Source organism: Paralichthys olivaceus, chromosome 13 (genome assembly GCF_024713975.1).
Source record: "Paralichthys olivaceus isolate ysfri-2021 chromosome 13, ASM2471397v2, whole genome shotgun sequence".
Classification (NCBI taxonomy): domain Eukaryota; kingdom Metazoa; phylum Chordata; class Actinopteri; order Pleuronectiformes; family Paralichthyidae; genus Paralichthys; species Paralichthys olivaceus.
Window position 1 is genome coordinate 24,454,937 of NC_091105.1, and position 16,237 is coordinate 24,471,173.

At 39.6% G+C, this 16,237-nt stretch overlaps 1 protein-coding gene across 6 annotated transcripts in view; it reads left to right on the top strand.

Annotated features, from left to right (window-relative positions):
• Positions 1 to 1,989: 1,989 nt before the first annotated feature.
• Positions 1,990 to 16,237, top strand: part of cep192 (centrosomal protein 192) — a 46,400-nt gene continuing 32,152 nt past the window's right edge. For 2 of the 6 annotated variants that reach the window (XM_069536588.1, XM_069536592.1), the window contains exons 1-15: positions 1,999 to 2,196; positions 6,233 to 6,477; positions 6,669 to 6,776; positions 7,506 to 7,663; positions 9,573 to 9,634; positions 11,276 to 11,411; positions 11,541 to 11,656; positions 11,977 to 12,129; positions 12,309 to 12,459; positions 12,586 to 12,803; positions 13,233 to 13,367; positions 13,699 to 13,854; positions 14,099 to 14,384; positions 15,114 to 15,263; positions 15,360 to 15,424. In XM_069536588.1, coding sequence (XP_069392689.1) covers positions 6,305 to 6,477; positions 6,669 to 6,776; positions 7,506 to 7,663; positions 9,573 to 9,634; positions 11,276 to 11,411; positions 11,541 to 11,656; positions 11,977 to 12,129; positions 12,309 to 12,459; positions 12,586 to 12,803; positions 13,233 to 13,367; positions 13,699 to 13,854; positions 14,099 to 14,384; positions 15,114 to 15,263; positions 15,360 to 15,424 — 2,067 coding nt within the window. In that variant the 5' untranslated portion in view covers positions 1,999 to 2,196; positions 6,233 to 6,304. Of the gene's footprint in view, positions 2,197 to 3,394; positions 3,475 to 4,826; positions 4,940 to 6,232; positions 6,478 to 6,668; positions 6,777 to 7,505; positions 7,664 to 9,572; positions 9,635 to 11,275; positions 11,412 to 11,540; positions 11,657 to 11,976; positions 12,130 to 12,308; positions 12,460 to 12,585; positions 12,804 to 13,232; positions 13,368 to 13,698; positions 13,855 to 14,098; positions 14,385 to 15,113; positions 15,264 to 15,359; positions 15,425 to 16,237 lie in introns of those variants that run through there. The other 4 variants (XM_069536589.1, XM_069536590.1, XM_069536593.1 and 1 more) reach the window with 4 other exon arrangements.

Consider the following 16,237-nt stretch of genomic DNA (forward strand, 5'->3'; position numbering starts at 1 on the left):
GCATCCGTCACATCCATCCTGAAAAATCCAGGTCTCCAACCTTCCTTTCCTCAGCAAAATCCTGGAAAGAGCAATCGCCGGCGAACTCCAAAAGCACATATCCAACCATGAGCTCTATGAACCCCTTAATCCTGATTCAGACCCCACCACAGCACAGAGACTTCCCTCATCAAAATCTCCAACGACATCTTCATCACTGCTGACTCCGGTCTTATCAGTATCCTCATCCTCTTAGACCTCTCTGCTGCCTTCAACACACCATCCCATCCTCCTCAACACCTCAGCCTTATTGGTACAACTCTCCTGGTTCGTCACCAAGGTTCCAGCTCCTAACCAGAGAATTGGGAAATTTCCTACCCGACACTGACAGTTGCTCCATCTTTCCATCCCCCAAGGTCTGAAACCTGGGTGTCATTCTCAACTCCATACTATCTTTCCAATCCCACTTCAAATCCGTCACCAAAGCCGCCTTCTTTCATCTCAAAAACATCTACAGACATGGGCTTCTGCCAACTCTGTGGCAGAAACCCTCATCAACCCTTCATCACCTTCTGTCTGGATTATTTTAATAAGGGCTTGTCCGGTGTATCAGTGTCCTGAACAGATTTTAGTATTTGCAGAAGTCTGCCACCAGGATTCTCACTAAGCACTGGCAGCACATCTCAATCACCTCCACTGGCTCCTAATCAAGGCCTGCATCATATACAAACTCCTCCTTCTCACCTATAAATCCCTCCACTCTCTAGCCCTACCATATCTAACTGACCTCCTCCACCCCTATACTCTGCTCAGAAGGCTGCGGTCCTCAAACACAAGTTTGTTCTCCATCCCCAACACCAAACTGCAAACCTTTGGAGACAGAGCCTTCTGTGTCGCAGCCTCCACCCTCTGTAACTCTCTCCATGCTAAACTCCACAATGCTACATCTCTGGACAGCTCTTAAAAAAACCCTCAAACACCACCTGTTCACTAATTCCTTTGGCCTCAGTTAACACTCCACCCTGCCATTAGTGCTGTTTATTTCCACCCTGTTTTATGCAAATTCTTTTCTTTTCTTTTTTTGTCTTTAGTCACCACAGACACATGTAAAGCGTCCTTGGGTCTCTTAAAAGGCACTATATAAATTCAAGCTATTTTTATTATTGTTATCTATTTTCTGTTTTAAATCTTGAGTTATGTTTAAAAGAAATTCTTTAAAAAACATTAGTTATTTTTGACACTATGATATCCTAGCTCTTATAAGATGATACCAATGGGTTTATTTTAGGAAACTTAAAAGTCCTGTTTGAACATCTGCCCTGCTGAAGTATCATTAAATAAGCAAGTAATCAATTTGTTTTGTATTTAATCTTCCCTTGTTATTCCTGAAATTAGATATTTCCTTATGGGGTGCAGTTGATGGTGATTTATCGTAGTGTTAAATAGTGTTTCATTTCTTGACAGGGAGGATGAAATTTCATTTCATGGCTCTCATACCTATACATCTGCCAAAGGGGGGAAAGCATGTGTAGGCAGTTGTCTCAGTAGACAGCTCTCTGCTAACCAAGGCGTCCTTGCAGTTGCTTGGCAGAACACGTGATACAATAAAATCCCCCATTGGACCAGGGACTATCATTGCTCTAGTAAGGCCTCATGTCCTGTGTGGTAGAGTAAATGTTTTGCTTATTAGGAGAGCGCTTCAAAATATCATTGAATGTTGCAAATTCACTTGTTTACACTGATACATCTGATTTCCACAGTAATTCAAACTGTTTCTTACCAGTTTACGTTTGAAATTAAGCATCCAGTTTCTTTTTTTTGTCTTGAGAGGAGCGACACCAGGCTGATTCATTATTAGGCTGTTTGTCAGTGTGTCAAACAAACCCACAGAAAAGATTGATGTGGGCGTAATCCAATCACGGTTGACTATTACATCGCTCTCGTTTCTATTGTCCAATCAAAGTGGTGCATTGGGATTAAGTCTTACCCCTCTCGGCATGACGTTCTCGCGGGCTTCCTGTGGTTTCCGGGTGCAGCTTGGTCCTCAGAACTGTTGCATGGTGTGTTCCCTGAAACATTTCAGCCTTTCATTGTTAAATACACGACTTAGGGAAGTTACTTGAGGAACTTAACTGCGTCTTGCAGCCTCTTGCTGCTAGTTTATAAAGACCAGACTTCGAGTTGGAGTGAAAAAAGCGGTGTCTCGGAGTTCTGAACGTAAGTTGAAGTCCAGCTAACGCTAACGTTATCTTTTGATTTGTTTCGTCTTGGTGAAATTGACCACTTCTGACAGAATTGGTTTATATTAGCGAACAGGATTATCTAAATAACTAACGAGACTATACTCTCAGTTACTAATCTTCTTGCAACTTTCCTCTAACTTTTGAACGAAGACAGAGGAGCAACTCAAATGTAGAGCGTACTGGCGAGTTTGACCAACCCATTTGTTTTTAGCAAGTAGGTTAGCTAGCATTAAAAGTTAGGTAACGTAGCCTTGCTAACGTTTGGTGACTGCCAGCAATTTATGTGTGTGTGTGTGTGTGTGTGTATATATATATATATATATATATATATATATATCAGTTAAACTTATCAGTTAAAATGTGTGTGTATATATGTGTGTCTATACAATATATGTGTGTATATATATATATATATATATATATATGTGTGTGTGTGTGTGTGTATATATATATATTTATATATATATATATATATATATACACACATATCAGTTAAACTTAAAACGTTCCTTTTTGATAAAGCCTACAGTTAGTTCTGGATCAGGAGAGTCCTGAACCATCCCTTAGTTATGCTGCTATAGGTCTAGACTGCTGGGGGAACTCCCATCATGCACTGAGCACTTCTCCACTTCTCTCTGCCCCCCCCACACACACACACACACCCCCACACACACACACACACACACACACAGGCACCCATATACACACAGGCACCCATATACACACAGGCACCCATATACACACACGATTCTCGAACTAAAACTGCAGTCCAGACGTCCACAATTTGTGATAAGCAAAGAGAGAACAGTGCGTAGTATTTATACTGAGAGTGTATGTGCGCACTAAAGCTGAAAATGGTGTACGCTAAGTAAAAAAATCAGATTTACAAAACCTTGTGCATACTGCACACTTGGGCACTGTTCCCTTTATAAATCACACTCTATGTGGAAACGTGCATACATGAATCTGCCACATATTCTGCCCTCCTACTAGGGGTGTACGATATTTATCATCTATGATAATCGTAATTGTTTATTTAACAATGTGCAAGCTCAGTTTATCGAGTACTAGGTAGAGCCTCATGGACCGTGCGCCCCACGCAAAAGCTCCACTGGCCAAGTCAGAGTGCCTCCAGCCCGAGTAGAGGCACTCTCTCCACCAGCCCAGTGAGTTAGTGATGGAGAGCCAGGCGCCTCATATGAGCTCCACAGTCCGAGCCGCAGTGCACAAAGCCCTGATGCAGTCTCCCGGAGTGAGTGCTCCTCTCCACCAGCCCAGTATTTGATGACAATAAATCATTTTCCAGCGTTCTAGAGATCACAGAGCCTGCCTTCTCATTGACGGAGTGTGTGCATGGGTCTGTCAGCCTTATCCCTCTCTCATTTTCCTTCCCTCCCTCTAACTGTATGTATTTTAATCATCCAAAACGGCAGGATTATTAAATTCAGAGACAACTGATAGTTACATTATTTTTTTAATTTTAAGGAATTCTTTTTTGAATGATGAAAAGAGTTTTCAAAGATAGGTAAATATTAAACAGTGTTAAGTACATCACACATATACCTGTCGGCTAATAAACCAGAGTGTTGAACAGTGTTTGAACAGGTTTGGTTTCGTCTGATTGGGTTTGTTGCATGTGTTTTTCATTGTTTGAACTGGATTGGACTGAATTCTGTTGGGCTTGTGGGGGAGACTGAAACAGTTTTTGTATGTAAGGATAGAACTCTGGATGTTAAGACTGTGAGATGCACACACACACACACCCTCACCTCTTTTCTATTCTAGTTTTATGTGAAGTCCAGCATGTTGTTTAGTGTTTTTCTCTTTACCCAGCTATTTTTTAAAGTAAAATAACAATGGCTCTGTCTATTCTAGGATCCCGCATATGAGTCAACTATAGGGCTGTCAACGAATATTCTAAATTCGAATATATATTCGGATATATAATTAAAATAAAATATTTTTTTGTGAAAATTAATATTCGACTGTGGAAAAAACACATCAGCGGCTGCTTTGCGAGTGGGCGCACTGCATGACGGGCCGGTTAAAGAAGTTATTATTGAGCAACAATTCATATAGTAATTAATTACTAATAAGTGTTGTTGTAAATAATAATAGTTCTGGAGTCAGAGATATCTGCAATGAGAGAGAGAAAAGGAGACAGGGACTACGGGAGAAAAAAGAAACAATTGACATGTTTTAAAATAAATAATTCAGTGTAGGGGCGCAGAGAGACAGAGAGAAGTGGAGAAGTCCTCAGTGCATGATGGGAGTTCCCCCAGCAGTCTAGACCTATAGCAGTATAACTAAGGGATGGTTCAGGACTCACCTGATCCAGAACTAACTATAGGCTTTATCAAAAAGGAATGTTTTAAGTTTAACTTTAAATGCAGAGATGGTGCCTGCCTCCTGAACCCTCCTGAGTGGCAGCTGGTTCCACAGGAGAGGAGCCTGGTAGCTGAATGCTCTACCTCCTGTTCTACTCTTACAGACTCACAAGAGAGCCTGTGTTTTGGGAACGAAGTGATCTATTTGGATAATACGGTGTTATGAGCTCTTTGATAATGAAGGGGCTTGATTGTTAATTTTTACAATATTGCGCAGGTGGAAGAAAGCTGTCCTAGAGTTTTATATGTGGGTCAAATGACATGTCCTGGTCAAACATAACTCCAAGGTTCCTCACAGTAGAGCTGGAGGCCAAACTGACACCATCCAAGGTAACTATCTGGTCAGACAGTGATTCTCTGAAATGTTTAAGGCCAATTACAATGACCTCGGTTTTGTCTGAATTAGGAGTAAGACGTTTTTGGTTGTCCAGGCCTTGATGTTCTTGAGACATTCCTGAAGTTGAACTAAGTGATTAGATTCATCATGCTTCATAGATATGTACAGCTGGGTGTCGTCTACATAACAATGGAAGTGTATGTGGTGCTTTCTGATGATGTTGTCTAAGAGGAGCATATATAAGGTGAAGAGTATCGGTTCAAGGGCAGAACCTTGTGGAACTCCATGACTAACTTGCATGTGCATGGAGGGGTCGTTGTTAACGTTAACAAATTGAAATATGATAAATATGATTTAAACCAGCCTAGTGCCATTCCTTTAATCCCCTACATTGTTCTAGTCTCTGTAGCAGAATCTTATGATCTATAGTGTCAAATGCTGCACTAAGATCCAACAGGATGAGTATAGAGACTAAAGTCCATCATCTGATGCCATGAAAAGGTCATTAGTGACTTTTAATAGAGCTGTTTCTGTGCTGTGATGGATTCTTAATCCTGACTGAAAGTTTTCCAACAAACCGTTACCATCTAAGTAATCACACAGTTGTTTAGCAACAGCTTTCTCTAGGACTTTGGAAAGGGCAGGTTTGATATGGGTCTATAATGAGCGAAAAACCTCTGGATCAAGAGTGGCCTTTTTAAGCAGAGGTTTAATAACAGCTAGCTTAAAAGCTTGTGGTACGTAGCTGGTTACCAAACACATGTTAATCTGATTTAATATGGAACTGTCAATTAGGGGGAAAACTTCCTTAAAAAGTCTAGTTGGGACAGAATCTAATAGACAAGTTGTTGGTTTAGATCAGTGGTCCCCCCCCCTGGCCAAAAAAGTGTAACAAAATGGGTGAAGTTTAACTTCTATCTACGAATTTCTTCTTGTAGCTCAAACACTCGCAAAAGCACTTTACCCCGCAAGAGCCGGTCAAAACAGTATTCAGTTCACGGCTCATCTGTCTCTCTCTCTGTGTCTCTCTCTGTGTCTCTCTCTCTCAATGTGAAAAATAAGCCCAGGTAAAACATTAGGTTTACCGCGAAAAAAAAAAATCTCATTGATCTCTTTCACCAAAATCTTACACACTGGACCTTTTTAAGTTTTTGTCGAAGAACTGTTAATTTCTAAATAACACTACTTGTATTTTTCTGTCCATGCATGTGTACAGTGAAGTTAAGTTTTTTTTTTAAGTTTTCAACTAACAATACCCTGCCTTGTCGTCTAATTTTCTTTCCTAGACATTTCAGATGAGCTTCGCCTAAACTCAAGACAAGCCACACTTGGCTGTCAGCCTGCCCATTTCAAACATCATGGCAGACAATTATTACAAACTGGAAGATGAAGTCCTCCCCAGCTTCCTCTGTGAGTCTATGGACAACTCCAGTGGCCGTCCCACACTAGGGAATGTGACACTGGGCTCAGGTCCAGGACTGCCAGTGGCTGCCTCCACAATGGCCAAAATCAGACCCAGTTCAGACAACAGGTGGGAGCTGGCTGCTGTTTTGGACAGATGTGACTTGTTTTTTGTATCACACCAGCCATTTAGTGTGATAGTGGACACTGAGTTAGCATTCAGCTGTCTGAGCACTGAAAATAATGTAGAACTCTTTGGTATGTTTAAAAAGCATCTGTTTTGTGAACTCGTTGCACTGTTTTTGCTTTTTGTTTTTACAGAGAAGATCATTGTGAGTCATATCTGGATGACAATGAGTTGAAGCAGGCCAGCTCACAGACATCAGTTGGAGAACAGCTCAAGTTTGCCCTCAGCTTTAAGGATGACTTGTGAGTATATATAGATCACACAGAAGATTTTGCTTTGCAGTGTTGTCTGAAGTCTTGTATGAGCTATATCTCATCCTAGAATTTCCTTCCTTCCTAGAATTGTTTAATAATTGCTTATTTTTCTGTAGCCTTGTAATTAGGGTTTGGGTTGAATTCTATTTGCTGTATTTAAACTGGTGCAGAAGTTTGTCACCAAAAATCAAAAGCTTGTTTTACATTACAATTATCTAACTGTGTGTTTATATATCTTTTTTTAAATCAACCCTTGTAGTTCGATTATTTCACTGATCACTTTTACAGTTGAGTGCAATTAGCAGAGATGAATTCCATTGGAGTGTCTCCGGAACACCTCAAGGGAATCCTTTCAAATTTAGCACCCGTTCACTTGGACTCATGGATTATCTGATTACAATTTGGTGATCAAAGGGCAAGGTCACAGTGGCCTTGCTAGACATGATTTTGGCTTCTTGAATGTGATATCTCAAGACCGAAATTTTGATTAGTTGTCACTTGGACTCAGAAGATAAACTTGTCAGTCTTTAAAAGTCACAGTGACATTATACAAATATGGAAAACAAATTTATGTAGATGGACTGCACTGGTTGGTGGAGGCATACAACTGCAATTCTGTATCTTTACTTGTGGACAAGCACAATATTGTTCTATATGTTCTATATTTTATGTCATTTGTATGTGGTCTTAATTATATGCCACGCATCACCTTCTCAGGGACAAAGCGGATGACTTCATTGCAGCCCACCGTCTTTCAGACATGCTGGTGAAGATTAATCTAAATGACAGCGTGTCTCAAAACCAGGGCTCTATGATTAAGCTGCTTCCTACACAGATGGGTTCAGTCAATGCTTGGACCACAGAAGTTGGAACAGGTAAAAGCGCCTGCTCCTTGCTAGCTTTAGAATGCCCATACTACCCAGCATGAGACTCTGTTAGCATATATATATATATATATATATATATATAATGGCATGCCGTTCAGGAAATTATCTTTAAATATATGGAGTGAACCTTGAATATATTGAATGAAACTTCGAATATATGGAGTGAAACTTGAATATATGGAGTGAACCTTAATATATTGAATGAAACTTTGAATATATGGAGTGAACCTTGAATATATTGAATGAAACTTTGAATATATGGAGTGAAACTTGAATATATGGAGTGAACCTTAATATATTGAATGAAACTTTGAATATATGGAGTGAACCTTGAATATATTGAATGAAACTTTGAATATATGGAGTGAACATTGAATACATTGAATGAAACTTTGTATATATGGAGTGAAACTTTGAATATATGGAATGAACCTTTGAATATATTGAATGAAACCTTGAATATATGGAATGAAACTTGACTGACATCAGACTTCACCGCAGTGCCTGTGACCATCTTGTGTAACGTGTGGATGCTCCAGCAAAAAGTGAGTGACAATGAGTCAGTCCGCTCGGAATCTTGTAGCAGGAATATTAAATAATGAGGATATCATTAACACACTGGCGAATGTGTGTATGGGCCAAAATCCTCCCGATACTACTTCCCAATACCGTTCTTCTTACGAAGACGTTTGCTCCCGTCGTGGCTGACCTACTACAACAGGCAGGCAGCTGTTTATCAGGCCAACCTCAGCATGTCTTCAACCTCACAGGAGTGCCACACAACACCCAGTGTACAATCTCCACCCTTAAACAAGAAAGGGCCCAAGACACAAGATGGAGGAATAGCTAGGCTTTATTTAAAACTAGATGAGGGCTCTTATAGTGCATATAAAAATATAGATCATATTCTATACCACAGTGCAGCTATGATGAGCCCTGGTAACAGGGCATCTCCTTCATAAAAAAAAAAAGCAGAACTATTAACGAAACACTCTGCTGTGTGTAGAGGTCTGTATGTAGGACAGCCATTCACTGTGTTTTACCTTCATGAAATCACTTGAAAACTATATCAAGCTAACCATACAGTGTCTTGGGCCCTTCCTTGTGTACGGGTGGAGATTGTACACTGGGTGTTGTGGGGCACTCCTGTGAGGTTGAAGGCATGCTGAGGTTGGCCTGATAAACAGCTGCGTGCCTGTTGTAGTAAGTCAGCCACGATTAAAAAGCGAACTTCATTGTCAGAAGAACGGTATTGGGCAGGGCTATATTTTGGACCGTACACGCATTCACCAGTGTGTTACTGATGTCCTCATAGTTTAATATTGCTACAACGAGATTGTGAGCGGACTAACTCATTGTCACTCACTTTTAGCTATTGCATCCACGTTACACAAGATGGTCGCAGGCACTGCGGTGAAGTCTGACGTCAGTCAAGTTTCATTCCATATATTCAAAGTTTCATTCAATTTATTCAAGGTTCATTCCATATATTCAGACTTCATTCCATACATTCAAAGTTTCATTCAATTTATTCAAGGTTCATTCCATATATTCAGACTTTATTCAATATATTCAAAGTTTCATTCCATATATTCAAGGTTCATTCCATATATTCAAGGTTCATTCCATATATTCAAGTTTCATTCCATATATTCAAAGTTTCATTCAATTTATTCAAGGTTCATTCCATATATTCAGACTTCATTCAATATATTCAAAGTTTCATTCCATATATTCAAAGGTTTAATTTCCTGAACGGCATGCCATAATATGTATATATGTGTGTATATATATAAATATATATATATATACACATGTATTTACGGATGTATATGTATGCATGGGAGAAAAAGGACGCATTTTTGGATGATAACGGAGTTTCTTTTACTCTTAACAGATCTTTCAACAGGGCTTCTGACACTTCCCCAGTTTCGACATAAAGACAATACAGATGCAAAGGTACCCATCTTAATGCCTGTATAATCCAGGATGACCTTTTATATGTGAAAGCTCAATTGCAATGATGTATAACCAGGTCCGTTCATAGGTCATATTTTTCAAACAGGGTCATATACACCCAATCAGCCATTGATTTGGTATCTTGCATCTTCTCAAGGCTGTTTGGGCAGATGTTACTGAGGGGGTAGAGCGGACGTTCTCTAACCAGAAGGTCAGCAGTTTGATCCTAGTCTTGGGTAAATGGCAATAATCTGTACTGTAAAGAGCTGTGAGTGGTCATCAAGACTAGAAAAGCGCTATATAAATACAGACCATTTACTTTCAGTAGGATAATGTCACAAACACAATATGAGTTCAGTGACCTCCCTTATCTCCAGGGGTCTCATTTATAACCGTTGTGTGTGCACAATACATGAAACATTCATACGCCACTTCCCTAAGGGATTTATAAAAAAAATGATGGGAAAAATTAAAATTTCCACGCAAAGTCTGACCCATGCGTACGAACATTTTGGAAACTGGAAAATGACGATGCAGACGTGAGGTCGTGAACTGAAGCAGATTACTGATCCACTCCACCGTTAACATTAAAAACAACATTGTTATTTTTTTCTCGTGTGACAAAACTGTTCCGTAAGAATCTTCATTTGAAAAAACGTACAGCAAATTAACTTCAGAAACCATTACACAGCGTAGTTACAGACCTGAGTCATTAAAAGTTTTTAATTACATCTTCTTACTTGCTGCAGTCTACGTGACTGTGCCATCAGGCGCACAGAGCACATTTAAGATAACAAAAAATAAAGAAAAAATATTTTCTATTTCCAAATAATATCCCAGAGTGGAGGTTAGGATCCAATGATGTGAGAAGTAATCAGTCAAAAGGTATGTCTTACCAGCTGGAAAACTGGTAGACATACCTTTTGCCAAATTATATTTGTATTTTATTTAAAGTGTTTTTTGTTAACAAAGCCAGATAGTCCATTTTATTAATGTTTTGTTTGTTTGTATTTTATTTTAATTAGAAAGGATATTTGAATGTTCTTAATTCTAATTCTAATTCAAATGTCAGACGGAATATTCCTAAAGTCCCTTGCTCTTTTAAAGGGTTTACTTGCATTATTATGCTGTTATATTATCATAATGTCAGTGGTGAGTACATTTTCTCAAGAAAATGACAATAATATAAATTATCGCAATAATTTCTCTGACAATATATCGTCCAACAAAATTTGTTATCTTGACAAGCCCACCTCAATATTTTTAATAATGCATCAAGTTAGAAGTTTCCTTTCACAGTTTACAGCTCGTTACAGCACGCTTTACAGCTAGTTCTCTCAGAATCTCTTTCATATCCAGGCAAAATTGGTATTGTAACCAAAAACTCCCTAAATTTGATTTCACCACAAACTCTACTTACATCTTTGTCGGTGTCTTATGTGTGTATGACTTTGCACATATGACACCTGCGATTCAGTGCATGTCTGAAAGCAGCTTAACTGAATCTATTTTGAATCAAATCGAGACCTTGTGAATTAGAGTCTAATCAATTTGGGAAATCAGTGGCAATACCAAGCCCTACCCTGTCTTTCTTATACAAAACCACAATAAAGTACCTTCCTTTTTTCCGTACACACTCAGGCCTCACCAGCCACAGAGGGAGAGGACAATGTGCAGAGTGAATGTGTGGACAGTGACCATTTCAGTGGCAGCAATTCAAGCTTCCTGGCAAACGAGAAGCTCATGTCTGTGGACAGTATGAACAGTGATATCACAGGTATGACTCGTCTTTATCTGCTGCAATCTTTGCATGGTATCAGTATCTTATTTTACCTGATAGACTTTATATTTCCTTCTTATTTTAATTGAAGAAATTAACTATAGATTAATCATATGTTGTTCTCAGATGATGACACTGACTTCAACAATTTGCCTGATGATGAACTGGAACTGTACTTCAATAAGCTGGTCCCTCCTGCCATGCAGAGAGGCAGAGTTGAGGGCCAGGAGATTGTCTCAACAGTAAGACTGTTCTCTTGTTTCGTAGACTGTACAGTAGGGGTGCGTGATATTGAGAAGAAAAAAAAAATCTTGATATTTTCTGTGATTTTGCCGATAATTAGACCGCTAATGGAGCTTGGCCGGGCTGGGCTCTCTGTCCGGAACAAGTGGACTGCTGTTATTGAGAACAGCTGCTTGAAAATACAGTTTAGTTACAAAAATTATAATTCAGTCATTTCTCATGATTCCAATATCCTAAGCCTTTTTTATTTTCCATCAATCTAGCTCCTTGTGGAGATTTTTTGTAATGTTTTACTATATCTTCTGCACTTTTATTTCAGGAGGACCTCGTGATGTCTGACGTGCGTCTGGCTGCTACAGGTATGGACTCCTGTCCTGCCAGTGATGAGGACACTGAGGATGAGCTGGAATCTGCCAGAGGAAATAAAAATGCATCCAGAACACGGCTGCTGTCAAGCACCTCCAGACAACTGGTCAGAAATCGAAATATATAAAAATTCATTTCTCAATTTCTCAAATATAATAGGCACTATTGGCCTTAGAAACGCTTTGTCAATTATTTACATCTTTCTTACTAAAATGTACTGTAGAACAGACTTTTGCTTCATTACAATTTTTTTTTTTGTTCGTGTATATCAACTTGTTGGAACAGGTTGGAGAGAGTAATCGTCCCAGTTTCCGGCCGGGTTTAGAGGGAGGTAGTTCTGATGATGAGTATTTAAGTGGCCGCAGTGGTGCATCTGTGTCTGGGATCGAACACAGACGATCTGCTGAGGGACAGGTCATCAACCCTCCTGTTACAGGTGTAGTATAAACGTTCCTGCCTCATCTATTTCTTTTTTGGCTCTCTGACTTGTTTTTGTGCCACAGCTTGGAAGCCAAACCTCTACAAGATCTCCTGTTTGTATTGTGTCCTTTTGTAACTACAGGGGATGGAGGAGGTGGGGATGGGAGCAGTGGGAGTGAGGAAAGTGGAAATTATGGGGGCGTGTTAACCATCCCTCCTCCAACAACTAATGTTCAGACCACCTATGATGTCCTGCGTGGGCTAGGGATTGTGGGCAGCAGTGCTGTTGGTGAAGATGAAGACAGTGATCTGAATAATCTGGTTGGACATGGAAGGAACAGTCTTTCCAGACATACTGAGGTGAGAATGAGTCACACTCTGGGCACTTAAATGGTTTTATTCTATGTAGCAGGAAGGTGGCTCAGTGGAGCACCCAAAACAAAAGTCTCTAGGGCTGGATATCAGCACTGATTTCCAGATTAATTTCAGTTCACCAAAACATTAAATTACATTCAACCAGTGACAACAATTAACAACGCAACCCACAGCAAGGTTGGGTATCCACCCTTTAGTTCACTCTATAGTATAAATTGCTAATCCATTTCTTGGTAACACATAACTACTTGGTGTACACATAATATTTTACAAAGATATGCATGTGTACTCAAAAAAGCATTAAATTCGAATTAATTATTAGGATTTTAAGGATTGTTTTGAATTTAATGGCACTTTCTCATATACTACAGTTTTTCACTTTGAGACCTGCAGAGTTTTTTTGTTGTTATGCAGATTGGTCACCGGGTGGGTCCTGTAGGAATAGGGGAGGCCAGCTCCTCTCTGGGAGTGTCACTGGGAACTCAGAGGCTCTCTCCTGTGAACTGGAGCATGGTGCTGGACCGACAGGAGGCACTGGTCAGTACAGATGTAAATACAGTCCATTTACATATTTGTTCTGTATTGATTTGATATCGCTGATATCGATATTCTCTGTTATCATAATGAAGTTATTTTATATTCTAGTAGCATCTGTTCAGTAGTAAATCCTCAGTGTTAAACGTTGGCTCTAAACATTTTTGTACTTATGTATTTTTATTGGAGAAAAGTAAGAAAGTTAAGCAAAACTAACTAATCATTTAAGCATGAAATGTTTTGTTATTCAGAGGTTAGAATTAGGATGGGGTGTCATTTAAAAATGCATTACACTGATATTATTGTGACTGATGTGGACGTTATTGTGGTTCTAATGGGATTGCAGGATGCAATGGAATGCACGGAAACTGGGCCCACTGTTGACCGATTGTTGGATTCAGTCTACCTGAAAAGTAGAGCTGGACTCAGAAGACCCCAAAATGTAGCAGACCTGACTGTCTCCCATCTTCAAGGCATACAGGGGAGTTTCCACCTCTCCCAGGTACTACATTTAAAAGAGGACCATGTGAAAATAAGGGATTTGCAAAGATCTAGAGCAAGTATCTGTTACCCACACGACAGTTTGCTAACGATTTGCTTTCTATTTCCACACTGAAGTCCTTGCTGAATTACATGGACATACATCTAACACATTTTAAAATAAAATTTTGAATTTAGACAAGGGTCTTGGCACAATGTATGATTGTTATTTAGCTATTCCTTTCTTCTTGTCCACTTTCTTTTAGGTATTGCTCCCAGAATGTGGTGACAAGGATGGGGATGACAATGATGATTATGATCACAGTGGAGTAGATGAACCTGATGGTGCCAGACCCTCCTTAGGCTTGAGGGGAGGGCCCTGTGGGGATGTGAATACTGCAGAGGCCTCAGGCAGTACCAGTGAGGATGACACAAATCCTCTCTCCACCTCCTTGGAACCCAAGTATTTCTCCCAGAGCTTCCACCAGGAACTAGAAGATTCAGACGAGTGGCACCACTGTCCAGACAACCTGGAGCTGGAGTTTCAACAAGGCAATACTTTTTCTTTTTGATGTTCAGATCCGAAGTTTACTTAAGCTGCTTTCAGACATGCATTGAACTCCGGAGATCCTCTGCAGCTTCTCTGGAGGAGATTTTTTTGCTGTTGTGAATACGTTTAAGCAGAGAACCCCCTGCGTTGTGCATGTGTGAATGGCAAACTAGGCATCCTCTGTAGGACATCTACATGTCTGAACTACTATTAATAAAGCCGTTTAGTTAATACTAGCCACTCAAAGCTAGGCCTTTCCACAAGGATATAGAGTTGCTAGCTATTTGGTCCAGGGAGATACCCCTTCAGAGAAAAGTTTGGATGTATAGTTCCAAATTTTGTACTTCTAGTACATTCTGGTGCCATTACGCCCTCATATACAGTGATCTTAATTATTTTATGTTACAATGAGTTTGCCTGCCCAATTATATGTGGGAATTGGAAATCTAAGAATAAACTTTCATTGCAGATTGAATGACTCTATGTCAGAGTAAACCAAAAATTTACTGCAGGAAGTTTCATGTGATAATGACTTTCTAAAATAATTTTCACATTGACTTGAAATGGAGGCCAGCGATTTACAACTTCTTAATCTATTAACTCAAAAATGTATTCAATAAATTAGCAGCTGGAATTGAACTAGTAGATAGCTGTTCAGCCAATGCCTACAGACAGCTTTGCAAGCTTATTCATGCAGAGTGTAACATTAACAACACAGATTGTGTCTTTAGGTGCCAGCACCACACATAATGTTGTGTACCAGAATGAAGAAGGGCAGTGGGTGACAGACCTGGCTTATTATTCCTCCTTTGAGAAAGAAGTTGATGGGAAGACGTCAGAGAATGCTGGCCAGTTTCAAACTGAGGACTTTGTTGACCCAAGTAAGTAAACAGCACTCCTGTAATACAAGGACATTGTTTTATTTTGTGCAAAATGTGTGAATTGAGTGTTTTGGACCCTTTTTTCCTCCTTTACAGGTAATGCTTTGGAAAAGTTAGCTAAAGATCAAGAGGAGTTTGAAAAAGAGCACCAGTTCATTCAGGTATGCATACACATAGGGCTGGGCAATTGACCAGATATGTATCGAAGCCAACATTAATAACCTCTAACTGACTTAATCTTGTTCATTTATAAACGGTTGGGTTTCTGCTACGCTCATTTTGTCGGCCCAGATACCTTGCACCGTGCCGTATTATCCTACCGCATGTCCTCCCTCCTCACTCCCCCCGCTAATCTGTGCTCGTTTAACACTTCAACATTAAACAACCAGCAATAATCAGAAGTGAGGACACATACAGGACTTGAAGTTTACATTGTGATTGTTTGATTTGCTCTAGAGTTAATGAGATATGCATTTAAAACACTGAGGAAAAAAAAGTCCAACATTTTGTGCGCACAGAGTTCACGTGCTACACATAACACAAGACGTGAATTGACGTGCACAGCCAGGACATCAGGGTTCAAGTAACTAGAACCATCTGGATTCATGATCTGACACTAGATTAATAACTCAATAAATGTGTGAAGAGAGACAGAAACGAGCAGACACACACACTCTCCTACAGACAGGAGAGAAGTTCTATCTGCAGTTTATGAGAGATGATAGGTGGTGTTCTAACTTCATTGTTTATCCATGAAAATAAATAGGAATTCAGCAGGTTTTTATAAAGATGAGTTCTACGTGTAGGAAAAAATCAGAGGAGCAGAGTCACTTTAGTAATTTGACCTATTTTATTTATTATTCAATTGAACATTAATCAATGAATGGATGAGAAACATGTATTGTAGTATGTTTGTCAAATTGTAAGGTAACACTAACAAACTTCTGCATCTTTTGACTTGTAGTAAATGCGAA